The sequence below is a fragment of the Cricetulus griseus genome, chromosome 6, assembly GCF_003668045.3.
Source record: "Cricetulus griseus strain 17A/GY chromosome 6, alternate assembly CriGri-PICRH-1.0, whole genome shotgun sequence".
NCBI classification, from domain to species: Eukaryota; Metazoa; Chordata; class Mammalia; order Rodentia; family Cricetidae; genus Cricetulus; species Cricetulus griseus.
The window spans coordinates 6172389-6194577 of NC_048599.1; the positions used below are offsets into that span (position 1 = coordinate 6172389).

At 49.0% G+C, this 22189-nt stretch overlaps 1 protein-coding gene across 1 annotated transcript; it reads right to left on the reverse strand.

The window, feature by feature from the left end:
- Positions 1 to 415: 415 nt before the first annotated feature.
- Positions 416 to 5430, reverse strand: Pck1 (phosphoenolpyruvate carboxykinase 1). The gene is made up of 9 exons (XM_035446560.1): positions 5207 to 5430; positions 4686 to 4867; positions 3915 to 4118; positions 3486 to 3673; positions 2770 to 2932; positions 1914 to 2138; positions 1697 to 1828; positions 1004 to 1099; positions 416 to 870 (listed from the first exon to the last, which is right to left on the reverse strand). The coding sequence occupies exons 1-9, from the start codon at positions 5428 to 5430 to the stop codon at positions 416 to 418; spliced, it is 1869 nt and encodes a 622-aa protein (XP_035302451.1).
- Positions 5431 to 22189: the final 16759 nt, after the last annotated feature.

A 22189-nucleotide genomic window follows, 5' to 3' on the forward strand; every position in this document is an offset into this window, starting at 1 on the left:
GGTATTAAATATTTTGTAGACAATGGGACAGACAGGCTCACACACACACACACACACACACACACACACACACACACACACACACACATGCACACACACATATATACAGCTCAAGTATGTTTTCTGTGCATTTTAGCTAACCCTACAGCTAAAGTGAAAACCTGGATTCCTGAGTGACCTTGAAGTGGAACCAAAACCCGCATCATTGTCAGAGCAAACCTTGGCGCGCGTGCTGTGATCCCCACCCAATCGCATTTGTCCCTAGCCCGTCTCTGTGGTCTCCGCTGACTAACAAAAGGTGCCTCTCTGATCTACTCAGCGTTGTGTTCACTATCTCAAAGCTGGGGCAGGCTGGCGTTGGCCTGGCTCCCAGTGCATGCTGGGAAGGGGTGACTCGAGAGCCGCCCACTTAGGATTACATCTGGCTGATTCTTTGTTTCAGGGCTTGGAGTTCCCTCTCAATTTCGTAAGGGAGGTCAGCATTGACTTGGTCTTCCAGGTACTTGCTGATCTCCTCCACCTCCTCCTCCCAGAACTGCTTGGAGATCCCTAACAGTTCCTCCACGTTGACATTCCCCAGGCCTTTCAGGTTCAGGGCGTTTTCCTTAGGGACGTAGCCGATAGGTGTGAGCTTGGCGATGTCTTCCCCTTCAATCCTGTTGAACATCCACTCAAGCACCCGAGAATTCTCTCCAAAGCCCGGCCAGAGGAACTTGCCGTCTTTGTCCTTCCGGAACCAGTTGACATGGAAGATCTTGGGCAACTTGGCTGCTGGGCGCTGAGCCATGCTCAGCCAGTGAGCGAGGTATTTGCCGAAGTTGTAACCAAAGAAGGGCCGCATAGCAAAGGGGTCGTGCATGATGACCTTGCCTGTTGAACAGAGACCACCATTTACCTCTGACCCTATGGGGCCAGATTCACTCTCCCCCTCCCTCCACAGCAGACACCAAGAAGAGGGCTTGAAACGCCTTTCCTGGAGTTTGGGGCACAGACTTTGACTCACCCTTGTGCTCTGCAGCAGCTGTGGCCTCTGATCTCATGGCTGCTCCTACAAATACCCCATGCTGCCAGCTGAGGGCTTCATAGACCAGGGGGACACCTGGGAGAAAACGGTCATTATAGACTTAGACATCCAAACTTTACAGGACTGACGGTGCTATGTCACTGTTCAGCCAAGCAGTATCCTTTTTGGGATGAGGAAGTTTCACTCTGTAGCTCAGGATAGCCCCGAACTTGCAGCAGTCTCCTGCCTCAGCCACCCGAGTGCTAGGATTATAGGTGTGAACTGCCTGAGAAGCAGCATTTTCTGTTGAGTTAGTGTTCCGTCTGCAGAGACAATCAACAGGAAGCCACGAAGCCTTTGTCACACCAGAGAGGTTTCTCAGGGAAGCAGAACACGGGCCTGTGATATCTCAGATCTCAGATCCAGAAAGGCCATGTGCAGGGGTGTGTGTGTGTGTGTGTGTGTGTGTGTGTGTGTGTGTGTGTGTGTGTGTGTGTGCCTGCCTGTCTGTCCCATTGTTTACAAAATATTTAATAGCTTTGGGGAAATCTTGGACAAGTTTATCTGCAGAAGGCTAGCCCTACATTTAAATTTGTCCAATTGATCTGTATATAGGGAGAGGGAGATCTTTGGATTCCCTGGATTTCTTTGTATGGCCGTACTCTAGGTTCTCAGCCTGAACAGAAGTCTCACCTGCAGGTCTACGACCACCAAAAATGATGCCCTCAATGGGCACACCTTCTGGAGACTCCCAGGCAGGGTCGATGATGGGGCACTGGCTGGCTGGGGTGCAGAATCTCGAGTTGGGATGGGCACAGGGTTCCTCTGCAAGGGGGAGAAATCCCTTAGCGTGGGGCCCAGAGAGGTGGTGCCCACAACCTAGAACACATGGCCCCTGGAGGGGACTCACCATCCTGTGGTCTCCACTCCTTGTTCTTCCAGGAGGTGATGGTCACACCTGGGGCCAGTGGCTCATCGATCCCTTCCCAGTAAACACCACCATCACTGGTTTCAGCCACATTGGTGAAGATGGTATTCTTCTGGATGGTCTTAATGGCATTGGGATTTGTCTTCACTGAGGTGCCAGGAGCGACTCCGAAAAAACCGTTTTCTGGGTTGATAGCCCGTAAGTTGCCTGGAAAGTTGCAGATCGCAGAAGGAGGTGTGAATTGGAGCCAGGCATAGCAGAGCTCTTAATGCTTTGACAGGCTATCCCACCTGCTAAATTTCCCTTCTTTTTTCCTCCCTCCCTAATCTACACAACCATCCATTTTGGTCTACGCGCCTGGTCAACTCGGTCTCCTGAGGCTTTCCCCCTTCTTCACAGCTCCTGAAGTACATTCTCTTTTATTTGCTTATTTATTTTGCATGTGCATATGTGTGCATGGGATGGGGTGTGAGTGTTCCAGGGCACATGTATGAAGGTCAGAGGATAGCTTGCAGGAGTCAGTTCTCTCCTACCACCATCTAGGTCCTGGAAATCAAACTCAGGCCTTCAGGCTTGGCGGCAAGTGCCTTTACCCATAGAGTCATACTGCCAGCTCTGTAATACCCCAAACAGGTGCATGTGTGTAATCAAACAGCTTCTCGTGGCTCTCTGTATCCAGAAGGTCCTCACAAAATGCCTGCAGACAACACGGCTGAGGCCTTGCTGACTGAACTCAATCACGCCATGCCCAGTGCCAGCCACTTAGGAGAATGTGGAATATTTGAAACCAGTCACCACCAAGGATCATAACTATCACCAAGCAGAACTGGAGACTCACCTTGGGCATCAAACTTCATCCAGGCAATGTCATCACCCACACACTCAACTTTCCACCCGGGGAGTGTGGGGTTCATCATGGCCAAGTTGGTCTTCCCACAGGCACTAGGGAAAGCTGCTGCCAGATATTTCTTCTTGCCTTCAGGGTTGGTTACGCCCAGGATCTACAAGGATAAAGACTGCATTAAAATTTCTAATCCTTGACATGCATGTATGAAACTGTCATAAGAAAACCCATCACTCTGTATCGTTCATATAGTAAGAGAGAAAGACAAGGGGTACGTATTTTCAACAACATCATGGGCCTGTCTTTCAAACTAAGGGAAGGTGGCAGAGGGGGCAGAGAATTAAAAGGAAGAGGGATGGATGGGAAGAGAGGAGAGGCGAGGGGAAGCTTGAGATAGCACTGTTGTTAAGAAATGCAATGTGGTCCCTCCCGCCCCAGAGGTCTAGGAATGCCCCCTAGGATCTCCCCAAAGGTAGATCCTCAGATCTAGTCCTTGGGTATCAGGACCGACTGATGAGTTGCAAAAGAATAAAATCCCCAAGGTCGCTGTTGTTTCCGTGTGTCTGAGCCCCTTCCCAAGAGGTGACACTGTGGTACTTAGCGTCAACTTGGTATTCCCTGACTCTGGCCTCAAGTCCTCAGAGGTTGGAGAATCTCCTTTGCCACCCCAGACCCTCCAAATTTCTGCCCAGGATCTCCAGACCACTCACCAGCATGTGCTCTGCCAACCACCCTTCCTCCTTGGCCAGCCGGCTGGCGATGCGCAGCGCAAAGCATTTCTTCCCAAGCAGCGAGTTCCCTCCATATCCGCTTCCATAGGAGATGATCTCTCTGCGGTCCGGAAGGTGGGCGATCAGTGTCAGCTCGGGGTTGCAGGCCCAATTGTTGATCAAAGGCTCTGAAAACAAGCAAGCTCTCCATGAGTGTGTGGTGCTCGTGGCTGCCCAGGTCTCCAGGCTGACCTGGAACTTCTGATCCTCCAGACCCCACCTCCTGAATGCTGGGATGATTGGCCCAGGTCCAGTTTACCTGGTGTGTGGGATGGAGCTCAGGCCTCGTGCATGCTAAGCAAGCACTCTACTCACTGAGCCACACCACCAGCCCTCCACTTACTTTCGATTTGGAAAGAATGTACTTACTTTTTAAGGGAAGAGGGCACCCCACAGAGTGGAGGCACTTGATAAACTCCCCATTGCCCAGGGCCTCTAAAACTGATGTCCCCATCCGTGTCATGATCCTCATACTGGCCACCACATAGGGTGAGTCTGTCAGCTCAATGCCAATTTTGGCCAGAGGCGAGCCCAGGGGCCCCATGCTGAATGGGATGACATACATGGTACGACCTGCAGAGGCAGATGGGTAGGAGTGGGTAAGAAGTTACAGAGGCTCACAAGGCATCCTCACACCAATTTCCTGGTGGTACCCACAACCCTGTCTCCCACATCATGACTCTGGTTTTGCCATAATTAAAGTTTTCATCACCCTCCCATTTGGTTGCACTAAAGTTGCTTTAAATCTACATGAATGGAGAGCATTTAATTAATTTATTTATTTATTATTTTCTATTTTATCTATTTGATATTACTTATTGAGCCCAAGGCCTTGCAGATTCTAGGCAAGCCACTGAACCACACCAGCAGCCCCTTGTTCAGGTTTATTTTGAGACAAAGTGTAAGTTGCCCAGGCTACAAGTTTGAATTCTCCTGCCTCGGTTTCTCAGTGTCTGGGATGGCAGGCCTGAGCCACCAGGACTAGCAGAGAACACTCTAATATTCCTGTATCACCATCTATCCAACAGAACTGGGAGGTACATTTTCATGTCTGGCCGCCCTATGCAGCTCAGGACCACCATTAGGAACATGAACTATGTACACAGAACACTGTGAGGCTTGGGGTTCAGGGCCCCTCACCTTTCATACACCCCGGGAACCTGGCGTTGAAAGCTTTCTCAAAGTCCCCTTCTGACATCCAGCGGCCCAGCTGGCTGAGGCCGGTTTTGGGGATGGGCACTGTGTCTCTCTGCTCTTGGGTGATGATGACAGTCTTGCTTTCAATCCTGGCCACATCCCTGGGGTCAGTCAGAGCCAGCCAACTAAAAAGAAAAAAGGAAAGGCATTATTTCAGCAAAGCATCCTTAGGGATGTACCCGTCTTGCCCATGTCAGGCTCTCCCAAGTCTAGCAGGACACAAGGACATTAGCCAAGACCCTCAAATATGGAAGCCAAGCCAACAGGGACTTGATCGGGTTGACATTTGCTAGACCATGAGCTGGCCCTGGGGAAAGGAACTGTCTTCCATGGTTATCTAGAATCTGGTGGCTGGCTATGGTAACAGGGTGTCTGAACTCTGGTTATTGTATTAAGTCTCTTAGGTGTTTGCTACAGACTCCAAGAAGGTGGCACTGGGGACCCTGTGGGCTGAAGGGACTCACCAGTTGTCATACTTCTTCAGCTTGCGGATGACACCCTCCTCCTGCATGTGGTCCAGCAAGCGACCATACTCCTCCTCAGAGCCATCACAGATGTGGATATGCTCCGGCTGGCACAGCTGGGCATTGGCTTCCACGAACTCCCTTACTGCCTGGGACAGGCTGTCGAGGCTGCCCTGGATGACCTTGGCAGAAAAGTCCAGCCCGTTATGCAGTTGAGGAGGCATATTTGCAACTGTGTGAGAGAGCGGGGATTCCGGGGTCACCTGAAACAGAAAAAGAGGCTCCTGAACACCGAATCCCATGAGCTCCTTCCACCCCTTCTGTAGACTTTGCATGGGTTGCACGTGGCCAGGGATCCGTGATTGTCAAGGAAAAGAAAGTGAGCCATCCTATCACTGATGTTTTAAGAAAGGCTAATGAAACGAAATGACTCTACTTACCTTTCTTCCTTTCGGAAGGTCTGGGTCAGAGATGGGAGGGTGCCTTGCCGGATTTTCCCTGTTGACCCAGGGAGTGTCCCAGAGGGAAGGACGACTGTGCCTGATAGCCAGCCTTGGTGGCTTTAAATACTATGCAGAAGGGTGGACAGCCCTGCCTCTCAGCTGTACCCGGAGGCTCGCCTCTGACGTAAGGGGCAGGCCTTTGGATCATAGCCACAGTCAGCAAGGTTTGAAACTGACTTAACACAATAAACCTCAAGAAGATAATGATTGAACTCAATGTTGTTAATGAATGTTGGGAGGCCTCAGGGAGGCCTCAGGCCCCTCTGTCTGCCATAGTGATTCTTTACACAACATTTGATTGGCTAAACTTTGACCCTGCCTCTTGCTGATGCAAACTACAGTCCCTTTTCTTGATCGGTAGGTAGGGGTCAAGGACAGGGTTAGCCGGGGCACCTCTTGGACTTCATATGCTGTTGGCAGCACATTCTGTGTGCCAGTGGCTGCTGGTTGTCAAAACACTGTGAGGTGTCACCCCCATGGTCAAAGGTCATGAGAAGAGACTCTAGCTCTGAGACACTCGCCTTCTAGACAAACGTCTGTAGCAGCTGAGTCAGCTGGAGTATGCCACCTCCCCAGGAGTCGGGTGAATTCTCTGGCCACTCCAGAGGGTATGGGCTGCTACAAGCTTTGTTACAGGGGGACAGTGGCTGGCACAACACTGGCTAATACAAACATACTGCTCCCTGCACTCACAGCTCATGTCAGCTCATTCTTTACTGCTGCCTGAGGTGCAACGGTGACAACTCTGGGTACAGACTAGGAAACTGAGGCAGAAAGATCAATTAGCGGGTCCCAGCTGGCTGGTCAGAGCCAGAAGGGTATGCACACAGTCAGCTGCAGAGTACCACGGGGCCCTTGTAAAGTTCCATTGCCGTCTCTAGACCTTTGGTGTGTTCTTCAGGAAGTTCTGGGTTAGCCACAATCACCCTTGCAGCTGCCTGGATACTTCTTGCCAGTCTGGGAGTCTAGGGAAAAGAAGTGGGGGTAGGGAGGGGCTTGGCAGTTCTGCTGGGTCACACTTGAGCAGCAAGACCTTTGTCACAGTCGTGAAGAATCCGCTCTGCAACCCACAGACCTTCATTCCAATTGAACGAGCCTCAAGCTTGCCCACTGGAGTTTAGAGAGAAGTGAGCGAGAAGTCAATGAAAACAGGCCAATGGCCAGGCCCAGCTGCCCACAGCTGGCCCCAGAGGAGACTGCAAGGGGTTGGTCCACTTCCCTATGGGCAGGGAGATGATCTCACAGGCAACTCTGTGACTCTGATTACTAAGACCTGTGTCAGATTGGAGGCACATTTAAGGGCCATCCAGGCAGAGTGCTTTGGGGTTTGGCTCACTCCGCAAGGCTATGTGATACCTGTTGCCTCCTGCACCCAAATTGCCACCTCTCCGGGGCTCATCCAGGGGGCTTTTCATGTCAGTGTAGAAGAAGGTGCTTCCTATTGTAGTCACCAAGACTGCTCATGAGGGTGGCCTCACCCTAAGCAAACTGTGTTGTGTCTAAATCCAGCCCAAGTGTCTGGTTCAGTAGCCGATAGGCCCTTTCTCTGCACCAGGCATGGCCTAACCAGCTGTTTGTTCCAGTGTGCTTCCTCGGATCTTCATGGCCAAGCCCTATTCTGCTGCTAGGTTTGAGTCCCTGGAAGGTTGAACTGAAAACAACCGAGAAACCAGAACTGGAGTTTTATTATGTATACAACATTAAACCAGAACTGGAGTTTTATTATGTATACAACATTCTGCTTCCATGTATATCTGCACACCAGAAGAGGGCACCAGATCTTATAACCGATGGTTGTGAGCCACCATGTGGTTGCTGGGAATTGAACTCAGGACCTCTGGAAGAGCAGTCGGTGCTCTTAACTGCTGAGCCATCTCTCCAGCCAAAACTGGAGTTTTGAAGCACCCTACACACATCCAAGGTATCTGCTATGAATCTTCTAGGAGGGACATAGCTAGTCCAATGATCATGGAAGAGCAGGGGTCCCCATGACCTTCCAATCAGTCTGTACCCCCACATGCACTGTGCAGGGGTGCAGTGGCCCCATGCCATGCCTAGTCAAAATGTCACAAGGCAGATAGATACTGGGTTACAAAATGACCTGGAGGTCTATGGTCCTCCAGAAGAATTGAGATACAAACAGAAATCAGGCCTCTAAGGGCATTCAGGCAAAGCTGGCTAAAGCGTCCTCACCCTAGCTGAGGACACCCTGGGGCCCCTCCTTCCTTTTCTTTGTTGATTTCCAGCCCATAAGAGACCTCACTGGGCAACCCTCCTGCCCCTTCCCCAGGGAGGGTTGTGAACCAGCTCACCTTCCCACTGCTTCATCTTGAATAAACCTCCAAGGAAACCCTAGGAGCTGATCACCAGCTGCCCTGCTGTGGTTCCCAGAGAGTCCTGAGCCCATCTCATGGGGATGCTCGGTGCTTGAACAGGACAAGTGAAGGCCGGGAACTCCCTCGGGGTGGGATTCTTTCATGTGGTTTCTCACACAAACATGTGGAGAACCCCATACTCCCAGACTGAAGCCCATGTTTCCTTAAGTCGGGGCAGCTTTCTGTCAAGTGTGCACAGTTCTTTCCCAATGTAAAGCTGCTTTGGAGAGAAAAGAGGAGGTCCAGACACCCAGAAACAGATTCAAAATTATACTGTTGTGTTAGTCAGGGTTCTCTAGAGTAAAAGAACTCAACATATGTATTATACGTGTACATGGGATTCTTTGAAATGACTCACAGCTAGTCCAACAATGGCTAGCTGTGAATGAAAAGTCCAAGAATCCAGTAGTCTTCTGTCCATGAGGCAGGATGTCTCAGCTGGTCTTCTGTATATGCAGGGACCCTGAAGAAGTCGTCTGTAAGGTCAGGGAAGGGATGGGTGTTCTGACAAGACCAGAGCAGGCAGGCAAACCACAAAAGCTCCCTTTTTCCATTGTCCTTATATAGGCTTCCAGCGGAAGGCATAGTCCAGATTAAAGGTGTGTGTCTTTACAGGCTGTGATGGCACATGAGTTTCATTCCAGTGCTCAAAAGGCAGAGGCAGGGGGATCTCTTTGAGTTCAAAGAGATCTACAGAGTGAATTCCAGGACAACCAGGGCTACACAGAGAAACCAAAGAGAGAGAAAGAGGGAGAGGAGAGCCCCTGCTAGGAATGGTGTAATCTAACACCCAGGCAGCTGAGGCAGGAGGTTAGTGAGTTTGACCCATACAGTGGTCCTGTGGGAGAAAAGGCTACATACACTTGGCCCGTCTCCATGACCACAGCCCACATCCTGTATTTGCATCCAGACTAGGATCAATAGTGATGACACAGACAGCAGCTATGACCTCTGAGGTCACAAGTGCCTTCCCAGATGTGTTTATACATGTCCCCAGCAGCTGTGAGGTAGACAGATATGGCTGACCCGTACACTTAAGGAGTCATTTAAACCCAAGTACCCTGCGCCTCCCTCCAAGCATAGTCTGGCCCTCCTGATGCCCCTGGCCTTCTGGGCAGGTCGAAGGGAAGTGGTTGCCTGAAAAGTGCTGGGCAGAGCAACAGTGTAGTCATTTCTCCAGATAGGCTGTCTCCAGGACTCTGGAAGTGGGTGGCAGAAAGCCCACACAGAATAGAACAGTCAAGAAGCAGTCTGAAGGCCATGGCTCTACCTCTGTTGGTAGAGTGCTTACCTAGAATGCACAAAATCCTGAGTTCAATCCCCAGCACCCCATAAACTAGATACAGTGGCACACGCCTGTGATCCCAGAATTTGGGAGGTGAATGCAAGAGGATGGGCATTCAAGGCCATCCTTGGCTACATAATAAGTTCAAGGTCAGACAGAGTGGCAGTGGCGCGAGACCCTGCCTCCAAAAAAAGGCAATCTAGCCCTGGCCAGGTCCCACCAAAATACAGCAGTTGAGATAGATAGATAGATAGATAGATAGATAGATAGATAGATAGATAGATAGAGGCCATAGGCAGTGGCTATATGCCAGACAAATCAGGAAAAGAAGCACCAAGTGGACTCCCCTATGCAGAAACTGAGTGACTGGGACGTGCTTTACTGAGCTTTGGTTGCCTGAAGGTCAATGAAAGAGTATCTACCCCACAGCAGAGCCTCCTCTGTGTTTGGAAACAAGAGGAACCAGGGGCTGTAGATTTGAGATGGTGCCCTCAGGGCTGGCGTATCCCATCAAGCCTCCTCCAGAGGAGAGGCAGAGAGATGTACTTAGCGTTCCCTTCATTCACAGAACCTGACTCCCTCAGTGTAACCTTCAGGCCTCCACTCCAGATCTTAGTGTGTGAAGGGTTTTACACCCAGGAAATCTACTCATCTCCAGGGTTCAAGCCTGTCCCCGTCTCCCCAAGCCGCACCTGTCACTCTTAGACCACAAGCTCCCAGGTCACCTTTCCCATGGATGGAGGGGTTCCTCCCTGCGTGGCTAGCAAGGTAAGGCAACTACAGAGAGGCCACTCTGGGGTCCTGAGCTCGTAGGGACCCCTACTGGCAAAGTTAAGGGTTAGTTTGTTTGTTTCCTTTGTTTTGTTGTTGTTGTTTTTCTAGATGGAAGCAAGAAACAGTGTGGATTGCACACATTAGAGCCAAAGGCATTTTCACAATCCCCCCCCCTTAGATCTCTCCTGCTTATGGTTACTGGAGGGGCACCTGGCTGGCCTTTCGGTAGAAGTTCCCGACAGCAGGAAAACACTGCAGCCTGGAATCATCACCAGGGCGATTCAGGTCATCCACCCCAACTACGTTTGTCAGGGACAAATATTTAGATGTTCTCTCCGAAGCCTGGCTGGGGGGGGGCATTGAATGAATGGCGAACTGAAAAAAATCTCTAACACATCTCCAAGCCAGCACTCGGGAGGCAGAGGCAGGTGGATCTCTGTGAGTTTAAGGCCAGCCTGGTCTACAAAGTGAGCTCCAGGACAGCCAGGACAAACAGAGAAACACTGTCACAAAAAACAAAAAAGAAAGAAAGAAAGAAAGAAAGAAAGAAAGAAAGAAAGAAAGAAAGAAAGAAAGAAGGAAGGAAGGAAGGAAGGAAGGAAGGAAGGAAGGAAGGAAGGAAGGAAGGAAAGAAAGAAAAGGCCTTGTAGTCCAGCCAACCCCTTTTTTAGTAGATGTTGGGGAAAAAGTTGAATGCAGAATGATGAGAAGGATCCAAAGCCTATGTTGGGTGCAGAAGACACTCTAATGTCTGTCTCTCTGTGTGCCTCCATCCACATGGCCTGGGACACCCTGAGGCTGTGGTCTCCAGCTGAGAAACCTTGATCTTAAAGGGCTCTGTAGTGCCACAGCTTTCCCCAAGAGTGCCCTGGCTCATCTGTCTGTCTTCTTTTATTACATGTGCCTGTGCCTAAGTCTGGGGAGGTCAGAGGGCAGCTTTCAGGGGTCTGGTCTTTCCACGCTGTGGGGGGAGATAAACCTCAGGTAGTCAGCCTGGATACAAATGTCCTCCTAGTCCATGCCTCACCAGCTCTGCTTGCAAGTATTCTAGAACAAAGAAATGAAAGAAAGAAAAAAAAGAATCTAAGATTTAAGCACCTCACTCAGGGCTCAGGAATAAGGTGTGAATTTTGTAGCAAAGGTGGACCCAGGGGATGTGCAAATCTCCAGCTGTTGGAGTCTTCAGGGATGAGCTTTTTCCACTGCAGGCATTGCTGGCCCATGGAAAAGGGGATTCCCAAGACCCTTGTTTTGTTTGAGTCTGTGGTGCTGAGGGGTTACGTCCATGGCTTCTCACATGCCAGAGAAGCACAGGCCACCTGACCCCTACCTCCAGTTCTTTTTTCTTTTCTTTTCTTTTCTTTCTTTTTTTTTTTTTTCTTTTTTTTTTTTTTTTTTTTTTTTTGGTTTTTCGAGACAGGGTTTCTCTGTGCAGCTTTGGAGCCTATCCTGGCACTCGCTCTGGAGACCAGGCTGACCTCAAACTCACAGAGATCCGCCTGCCTCTGCCTCCCGAGTGCTGGGATCAAAGGTGTGCACCACCAACGCCCGGCCTACCTCCAGTTCTTAGTGATCTCTTCTTTTAGAGACAGGGGTTGCTCTATAGCCCAAACTTGTCCGGAACCCACAGACCTCCTGCCTCTGACTCCTCAGTGCAGAGATTATAGGGATGTGCTCCACATCAGGCCTTGTAAATTTTCTTGTGATTTCTCCATCAGTCTGGACGGCAGGGTAGATGGCAGAATCCCACAATGTCAGATGGTGATGCTCTGGAACTCACCATCACATGTCACCCCAGCCAATGAACAACCTGACCCTGTCCCCAGAGCTCAGTGCCGCCTCTGTATGGTGCTGTCAGCTAATACAGCCACTTGGGTTCAGGGGACTCTTCTTCAACTCAAGCACAAACAAGCAGACAGAGGGTTTCATTTTGAGATCACCACACTCCTTGCCTTGAACCCTTGATCCTGGCCTTTCTGCTTGCAGCTAAAGCAGCTCAGGGAAGATGAGGTAGGTCTACACAGTCTACTGGCACCAGGACCCTGAGACCTAGGACAAGCCCCCCCCCATCATTTGTTCCCCCAGAAGCCTGCCCATGCAGCATTCTGCCTAACAGTACCATGCAGTACTGAGAGCAACTATAAACTCCAAGGTCATTGTCCCTTTGTCACAGAATACTCTTCCAACTTCTAATGCCCAGCTTCTCTCTCACCTGCACAGGACAGTGGGCCACATGTTGTTCTTCTTGTTGTTGGAGACTTGAGAGAGATATGTCTTTCTGTGTCTCCCCCTTCTCCTTTATGACATAAAATTTCATTTTACAGGCCAGGCTAGCCTCAACTTTACAGCTCTCCTGCTGCAGTTTCCCAAGTAATAAATAGGACTCTAGGTATGGGCCACCACAGCCAGCTAGGGGAATGTCTTTCGTTTGGTGTGCACCGGCCACTGCAAGACCCTTCCTGTCTGTCATCAGGCACACAGCTTCGATAACCAGAAGACTGAAAAAGAACAAAACGAAAAGTTCAAGTCTGTGCTAATTAGCTCAGCCTCGCCTTGTTCTCGCCTTCTGTTTGCCTGTTCCCGCACAAAGGGAAGTAGATTTTTACCTAAAATTTCCCCGTTCCCAATTATTCTGAGCCTTGGTTTCCACGTGGCTTCCCCTGCAGACTCCGCATAAACCTCACATTGCTTGGAATGCTCCCAGCTGCACATAGTCAGGACTTACACAAGAGCCGTGTGATACAGCCTCGTAGGGTCTTTTAGGAGGCTGTAGCTGAGACTACAGACCTTGGCCCCTTTTGACTCCACCCTGCAGCAATGCCCCGGGCAGCTCTCCTGGTCCTCTGACTTGAGATGGAAGTCTCCCTTGACTTCACAGATATAAAGTGAGTCCAGTTTCCGAAAGTTGACATCAAAGACAAGAACCAGTTGTCACTGAGAACAGGAGCAAACACATGCCCCAAGAAGCCACCACAGTGTCAGGCAGAGCATGGGCAAGAAGAACTAATTGCATAGCTACCATTAAAAAAAAAAAATCCAACGCTTTTATTCCACAGTGAGAAAATGGATCTCCTTTGGTGTGCAGTTAGCTCTGTTGGAGATGATAATTGCTTGGGAACTGAGCGCACCCCTTCCCAGAACTCCCTCTTAAGCAGGCACTCTTCCCTGCTTGCCTGGGACCTGCTGCTCTGAAAAAAAAGTGTCTTTTCTGATCCATGCTGGGAAGAATATCTAAAACTCAGTAAGTTGAATGCACTTTGTCAGCTCCTCTACTGACGGGACTTTGCACGGCCCAGGTTGAGGGACATACTGCCCAGGCCGGAGATCTGGCCACCAAGACTGAGCAAACGCTGGGGCTTGTGCTTTAGAAATCAGAAATGCTTCCCAGTTGGATACAGAGAGAAACAGGCACCCAGGGACTGCTGTGTTCACAGCTGGAGGCTGAAGCAGACTGTTCACACAGACAAACACACTCCTAATTTGTCTGGCAAACGACCAGTCTGATGAGAAAGCATGCCAACCAAGTACCCATTCTCCAAAGCTTTGAGGAGCAGCCACACATCATCAACAACAGAAGAGAGAAACTTGCAGCCCGCAGCACAGACAGGCTGTCTGTCTTCTCACTTAGGTGTTTCAAACAGCAGGGAGGACTTGGGGCACTGGGCACCTGTTTGGTGTCACCCACACCTGATCTGTAGGGCTTTGCTTCTCCTTCAGGTCACATCTGTCCTATCATTTTCTATGGAAAACATGCTTGGTCCCAAGGAGCTGTGGGCCAAGAGGCCATATTCTGAATCCTTTGTCCTGTCCAGCACCCACAGAGCCAGGGTGCTGTCTGGAGCCCAGCTTCTGTTCTGGGAGCCCCACCCCCAGATCACAGGCCTATGGTCCTCCCTTCAACTCTCGGGGACATATATCAGTAATTGGAAACTTCAAAGCCAGCCTGGTCTACAAAGCAAGTTCCAGGATAGCCAGGACTGTTAGACAGAGAAACCCTGTCTCAAAAACAAAAAGAAAAAGCAACAAAGATGTTGTGTGGCCATTTCAGCATACGTGCTGCACGTGAGATGCAAGCTTCAGAAAATAATCTTCACTCTCTCATTGTTTGCTTTGATATGGTGAGGTGGGGAGTTGTCCTTTTGTTTGTTTTGCTTTGTTTTACTTTGGTCTGGTCTGGTTCTAGGCACAGTCTCACTGTCACTAGCATAGAGTTCAATCTCACAGAGTTCCGCCTGTCTCTGCCTCCAGAGTACTGGAACTAAAGGAGTGTGCCACCACACCCAGACTTAAAAAATATCTTCATCTTAAAGTTCAACTTAATGTGTTTCTGGGTCCATTTAGGATCTCATATTCCTGAGATTGATTTTTTTTAAGAAAAGTTCTTTATTTTAGGTTTTGATTGGCATATAATAACCCCATATACTTAGAGCTGTCCCCCCCCCACACACACACACAGTTGGGGTGGAAGTCTCAGGCATCTTTGTGTGGGTTCCTCACAGACCCCACTTAGAGAAGAGGAAGGGAAAGAGCAGGTGCAATAATTTCTTCACGGGAGACCACGTCTCAAGTACCACCAGTGAATAATTAATGATAAATTCTTTGGTGGGGGGGAAACTTTTTGGACTGTCTTTGATGTACTTTTAACAATTGGGAGCCGTCTTCATCTGGCAGCTCCTCAGGGCTGTCACATTATTTAAATGAGAGCCTAGCTGACATTTGCAGATGAATGTGCTCGGTGGAAACTTAAAAAGATATGCTCTGAGCACAGCTTTGATGGGCGCCGTTCGGGCTTTAAAAATAAAGGCTTTGAGCACTTTAATTTGGGAGTGACTTACCACAGTTGAGTACAGAGATGGAGAATGCTCCCAACCACTGCGAAAAAGAACAGAAGAAAAAAGTTTTATGCTTCACGACAAACAGACAAATGTTCCACAAGTGACATTTGCAGGGAACGGGTGGTGGGGGACGCTGTGCTCAAAATATACTTAGAATCGCTTTGCTCCTCATTGTTCGCTATGTGTCTAATTATTCTAGTTATGGGCTTGTCAAAGAAAGTTTTGCATGACATGTGTTGTTCCTTAATGAGAAAAAAAGGCAAGTTGGAGATGAAACCTGACTTTGCACAAGGAGTTTGGGCTACCAGGTCATGAACGTGGAGACCAGTGTCATGGTGTAGACACAGGCTGGCCGTGGATATTGGCATCACTCCACCCGACATCTAGAGTCCTGGCTGGTTATTGACTCATTCTGAGTACAGCCAAGCACTGGAATACAGGCTCCTCAGGTTGAGATAATCATCGGAAAGCAAGCTCAGAGACTGGCCATTGGATCCTGGTTGTCAGTCTTAGTACAGTTTAGAGACACATTTCCCCCCTTTTCTGATGGTGGCCATCCCTTGAGAGCTACAAAGAGCACAGAATACTTAAAAATCAACTTCCCGTTTATGAGTTTGCCTCGTGGTTGAGCCAGCCTTGTGCCCATTAAAACCCTATGCACGGGCTTGCTTCCGCCCGGCACGCCCTTCCTGGTTTCGGCTAGTGGAATACGGCCAATTCTGCATTTCCCAGCCCAACCAGCATACTACACTCACTGCTTTCCTGCCCATTCATTTCTGTTTGTTAGCCTCTTTTTATACCTTTGTTTACTTTTTTAAGATTTTATCTTTATCTTTAATTATGGGTATATGCATGTGTGAGTGCATGAGTGTGGGTTTGTGCAAATGGATACAAGTGCCTCAGGTGGAACTAGAGTTGCAGGCAGTTGTGAGCTTTGTGAGAGCCCAGAACCGGGTCCTCTGCGATAGCAGCATTGCCTGAACTGCTGTGCCGGTCTCTCCAGCCACTAACTTCTGCTTTAAAATTTTTACATTTGCCAAAATCAAAAACACCAATGACAGTTTATGCTGGAGAGGATGTGGAGAAAGGGGACACTCCTCCATTGCTGTGCAAGTGCCAACTTGTACAGCCACCTTGGAAATCAGTATGGCGACTCCTCAAGAAAATGGGAATCAGTCTACTACAAGATCCCACAATTCTACTCTTAGGCATATACCCAAAAGAAGCACATTCAGACAACAAGGACATCTGCTCAACGATGTTCATAGCAGCATTATTTGTGATAGCCAGAACCTGGAAGCAGCCTAGATGCCCCTCAACTGAAGAATGGATAGAGAAAATGTAGTACATTTACACAATGGAGTACTACTCAGCGGGAAAAAACAATGGAATCTTGAAATTCGCAGGAAAATGGATGGAACTAGAAGAAACCATCCTGAGCAAGGTAACCCAGTCACAAAAAGACAAACATGGTATGTACTCACTCATATATGGATTTTAGACATAGAGCAAAGGATTACCAGCCTACAATCCACACTGCCAAAGAAACTAGTAAACAAGGAGGACCCTAAGAGAGACATACATGGTCCCCTGGAGAAGAAGAAATGGTCAAAATTCCCTGAGCAAATTGAGAGCACAGGAAGAGGGGGGAGGGAGCTACGAGAATGAGAAGGGAAGAAGAGGAAGGGTGCAGAGGTCTTGAGGGAGCAGAAAGGTTGATCAGGTATAGATTAGAAGAAAGGGTATGTGATAGGTCGGGTTTTAGTTGGGGGGGTTGGTAGGGGAGGACGGGAGGGAGAGGAGACCTGGGACTGTCATGTAAATCAATCTTGTTTCTAATTCAAATAAAAAAAATCTGAAAAGAAAATTTACATTTATGTGTATGTGTGTGTAATGTACTTCTGGAGGTCAGAGGATGACTTGAGGGAATAGTCAGTGAGTCCCAGGGATCAATCTAAAGTTGTTAGGTTTGGAGGCAAGTGCCTTCACCCACTAAGCCATCTGGCAGCCCTGACTTTAGCTTCTTCTCCACTTGCCTGGTTTAACACAGCACTAGCTTAGGACTGCTAGCCACGCCCACGCCCACGCCCATGCCCACACCACGCCACCACCACCTGGGTGATTCTGGAGTTGTTATGGGAACAATGGAGCTGCCGTGGGTCCTTAGACCGATGTCAAGGGTCAAGGATGTTCTGGTCTCTACAGAGAGTGAACTGGGCACCGAAAGGCTGTCCCCATCACTAGAGTCCCGGAAATTTCAGACCTTTGAACCTTTTGGGGGATGCTGGGAGTGCACCTGGAAGGAACAACACAAGGACCTCCACCGGCTGCATAGTCATCCCAACTCTTTCCCACCTGAATACAGTGCCCCCAACTGATCACCTCCAGCACCCGTACATAAGGCTGGCAAGCAGTTCAGTTTATAATTCATTTCTGTGTTTGAGATCAATAATTTTCTGCTCATCCCCACTCACTGGCCAACCAACCATGCCAGAAGACTGTCATAGTCAGGAAGGAGTGGAAGGAGTGTGCTGGCATGGGGGCTGCTTACGTTCATCTTTCGCAAAAGTTAAATCAGTCACCATTCACCACGTGGCAGCTGAGTGCCTTCTCTGGTCATTATTAATTAATTTATTCATTAAACATTCAGGATAATTTACCAACTGGAACACGGGCTTGTGGTGGAATTCCACAATGGGAACCTGAATGAGCCACTTTAGAAGAAGTTTTTCAATATTAAAAGTACCAAAATGAAGGGGAAAAAAAACCCACCACAATTGTGATGGTAAATTACAATATGCTAATATGTAAGAAAGGCAATTATACATTCATCACTTGCTATGAAGTGGTTATTACAATAGGGTGGTATTATAAAATTGATATGGTTATTACAAAATAATAGGGAATTTATCTTATCTTTTTTACATTAAGAGATAATGAAATTACTCTCTGAAAACAAATTATACCTTCCTTTGTCTTCATGAAACATTAGCTAGGCCTGGACAGTACTCTAGAAACTTCCTTTGTTTCGCCAGGTGTTTCTTTCATCAGGAACTTACCCAGAAGCTACCAGTCCTGCTAGTCCTCAAGCTCTTGTTTCTGTCGGGTCAGACAGACAAAAGACTTCAAGGTCTTCTATCCTGGAAGCACAGAAGCCACCTTCCACTGTGCTAGCCCCACCCCACCCTGCCCCACTTGCTTGCAAAGGAAACATCACCGTTTTCATTGGGTCAGAACCTTCGAGACATGGACAGACCCTTCCAGAAGACACTGCTGTGGCAAAGAAAGGCCTCTGAAGGGCATGGGATGCTTAGCAGGTCTGGGGCAGGAAGACTTTCCTCTTGATGCCTCTCTCTCTCCATGACCCCAGAGGTGAGCTGGTGTGTGAACTTGACGTTCATCTGAACTGTGCCTTTGTCAGTGTCTGAGCTTGCTTCATTCTTGGAACACATGGAAACATGGGCTTTGCTTGGGCAGTCAGTGAGAGCCCAGTGAAGCCCCTCCTAAAGGAGAGAAAGGAAAGCCACCAAACGCTGAAGACATGATGTCCCCTTTCAATGCACAAATGCCATGAAACCCTCCCATGCAATGGAGTTTGAAGTTGGACCCCTGAACCACCTCTGGGGCTTGGAAGCACGCTGAGGAGGAAGCTAGAAGTGGGGATCAGAAACAAGAATCACATCACATGCAAGACATGGAGCAAGCTGTGTGCCTCAGTTTCCCCTCCTGAAACAGAGATCTAAGATCCCAGGGACTCCGTGTTCTGTTTCTGAACAGGGGCATCAAGGAAACCCAGGTACATGCTTCAAGCCTCTCCTCAGTTCTGAACCCCAACAACACCTGCAAACTTTACCAAGTCTCCACTAGTCCCAGGCCACATCAGTGCAAGCCACTCCTAGGACCCTCCAGTGGCAATGCCCCCTGCAGAGTTCTGCTCCCAGACTGTCTGATCGTGTTTCCCAAACAAAGTACACTGGCAATTTGTCTGGCTGCTTAATTTCTCCTACGACAAAGTGACAGGCTCCTGTGTGCTCCCCCTCTGTGTTGGCTTTTATTCTTTCTTTCTTTATTTTTCCATTTCGCCCACTCTTCCCCGTTGCTCAGTCTCCCCACTGCATTCAACTGTCACTCTGGTATTAGCCCACCGTCTGCCAGGCAGCCCACAATTACACACTTATTTTATTACTTAGTTTCCCACCCTGAGGTGATGAGTCATCCCCTAACCTTTCTTGCTGTAACAAACTCCTCTTCTACTTTACTTCCTCCCTGACAGCCTCCTCACCCGTTAACTTTCAGAAAATAGTGTCTGCTCAAACCCATGTCACCACAGTGAGACAGGACAGGCTCAGCTATGGCTCTGAGCCCACATGGCCGTGTTTCCATCCAACCAATTGACCTGAACAAATGAAGTGGTGTCTTCTGTGTTTTCAGGCCCCTTGGGATGATAAAGAGGACTCAAGAGGGGCAGGAAAGTGGCACATTGGTCCCATGGGCAGATCTTGGACCAAGACAAGCCAGGGCACTCCTTTCTGTAAACCCAGATTTCACTGCATGACTGTCACCTGATTACAGAAGTGAGGCTAATGTCCAGCCCCAGACAACCAAGCATGGGACTTCTGGGTGTTTTCAAGTAACAATCCTAAGAGAAACCAGAGACGGCTTTTAAGTGTTTATTGCATTTAATTTATTAAGTGCCAAGGTCAAACAATTTGTAGGAGTTACCGCTCTTTCCACCTCACGGGTCCCAGGGATTGAACTTGGGTCTTCAGGATTGGCAGCAGGAACCTTTACCTCCCGAGTCATCTCATTGGCAAGGGTGTGCCTTTTTAAAAGTATCCGAAACACCAAAAGTTACGTAAGAAGTTCTCTGTGTGGGAGCCAGCATGGAGCTGTCTCTGAAGATGCCGAGAGGGAAGCTGGGAAAGGGAATCTGGACGAGGAGGGTCTGAGAGCTGGAGAGATCCCTGGGTCTCTTGCCACATTTACTAATATTTACACAAGAACCAGGCTGCAGCACCCAAGTCCTTCCCAGCCCTCACTGCATGAGGACAGTGCAGATTGCAGAGAGGCTTTGAAACACACATGCATGCGGAACGAGACACTGAACTGCAGGCCAGCTAGCCCCCATCACGGTCAGCTCCCCCCTGAATTAACAAGTCATAAAAAGAAACCCCAAATGCCCAGCCAAGACCTATACTCTCCGCCGTCATAGTGCCTAAACAGAATCTTAGGGATGACAACTCAGGGTCTAACGTGTTCTGCCTGGGGCTGGAGAGACGGCTCGGGCGCTGAGAATGTGCACCGCTCTTGCAGAGGACCCAACTGGGTTCCCAGCACCCAAGAGGTGAAGGTCAACAATTGTCTGCAGCTCCAGCTCCAGGGGATCCCACACCCTTTTCTGGCCTCTGAAGGTGCTGAATGTGTGTGCACCTATCCACACACAGACACAGACCTAACTTCAAACAAACAAACCATAAATCCACAGGCATTGGTTTTCCCGGCTTGTGATCAGAGCCTCTTGCTAGGACAATCTTCAATTCTGTCTCCCCACTGGTATGGCTTTTCTCCCCATGTCCCATTAATGGTTGGTGGAATTTGCCTTTCAAAATATACAGTTCAGTGTCTTCTAGTGTAATCGCAGACACCCCGGATACTTTAGAGCTCCTCATGGCCTCTCCCCTGGCCACACCTTCCCATCCATGCACACATTTCTCCTCAGCACCCCTGCCGCCCCTCGGCAAGCGCCAGTCCTCACACACTTGCCCTGAGGTTGCACACCCGTGGAACAGCACAGCTGCTTTGTGGTATTCTGTGACTGGCGTCTTTTATTTAGTTCATTCACGTTGCAACATGCCTCAGGCATTTTTTCATGGCCGAAAGATATTCCACCATGTGGCTATGCTATACTTTATCTGTTCATTAGTTAATAAGCACTTAAGTTGTCTCCACTTGGGTGCCGATATGAATAGTGCCGATGGCCCTTCCCTTTTTAACAATGTTTTGCTGCTCTCCTGGTTGCTGCTGCCAGCTCATGTTTGCCCTGCCTGAGTATCCGCCCTGCACTGGGCTAGTCAAGATCAAACATCACCAAGCAATCCATCTTCCTTAGAAGCCTGGCATTCTGACTAAACCCTGACACTATCTAAATAGCAACATGTTGTGTCAAATGTCCCTATGACATTTCCAATTTTCTCTGTCTCTCCTTTTCTGTACCCCCCTCTTGAAGGTCCTTCAAATTTCTGATTAACTGATCCATCACTTTCCACGTTCAGATGGGAGAGACGCTGAGGTTTGCTTTCCACATGAGGCTGTCTACAGTCTTGGTCCCCTAAGCTCCAGAAACTCAGTCTTCACAATTCTGCTATGTGGGAAATGGTATATTACTTAAGAACAATGAAACCAAACACCAGAGCAATGGACACCGAAGCCAAGCCAGAGAAAGATCCAGACCTGTCACCGCCTCATCTGGCACCTTCGGGGAGAACTCATGAAGGGAACAAAGAGGAAAACTGCTTTTAAAAATCATGTGATGATGAGTAGCAAAGGCCCAGGTAAACAAGACAGCTGACATCAGATGTCTGACCAGAGAGATGGCCCAGCAGGGAACGGTACTTGCTGCCCACGGAGTGGGAGGAGGGAGTCCCCTTCACAAAGTTGTCCTCTGACTTCCACACACAAGCCATGGTGCACACACAGACACACAGACACACAGACACACAGACACACACCACACACACACCACATGCACACACACACACACACAAACACACATACACACACACACAAACACACACACACACACACACACTCACACACGCATGCGCATGCACACCACAATACACAATAAATAAATAATAAATAAATAAAATTTAAAACTGGATGCCCCTAAGTTAATGTGAGGCACCTATAGAAACCACACTATGTCGGGGGTTGGGGGCAGTGGTGGAGCACACCTTTAATCCCAGCACTCAGGAGGCAGAGGCAGGTGGATCTCTGAGTTCAAGGTCGGCCTGGTCTACAGAGTGAGTGCCAGGGCATCCAGGGCTACACAGAGAGACCCTGTCTCAAAAGCCACAAGAAAAAAGAGAGCCCCTATCCTGCTATGACCCTCCTATGTCGATGGCATGTGCTACCCTTACAATTTTTTTCTTGTGTGTGCAAGCATCAATCCTGCACACATGTAGAGGCCAGATGTGAGCATCAGGTTTCTC

Excerpts from the sequence above, each read along its gene's own strand:
- Pck1 (XM_035446560.1), bottom strand. The coding sequence starts at position 5,430 with ATGCCTCCTCAACTGCATAACGGGCTGGACTTTTCTGCCAAGGTCATC. Across the intron at positions 2,933-3,485 it reads GGTTGGCAGAGCACATGCTG|ATCCTGGGCGTAACCAACCC; the intron begins GTGAGTGGTCTG and ends TTATCCTTGTAG. Across the intron at positions 2,139-2,769 it reads GATGAAGTTTGATGCCCAAG|GCAACTTACGGGCTATCAAC; the intron begins GTGAGTCTCCAG and ends GCAACTTTCCAG.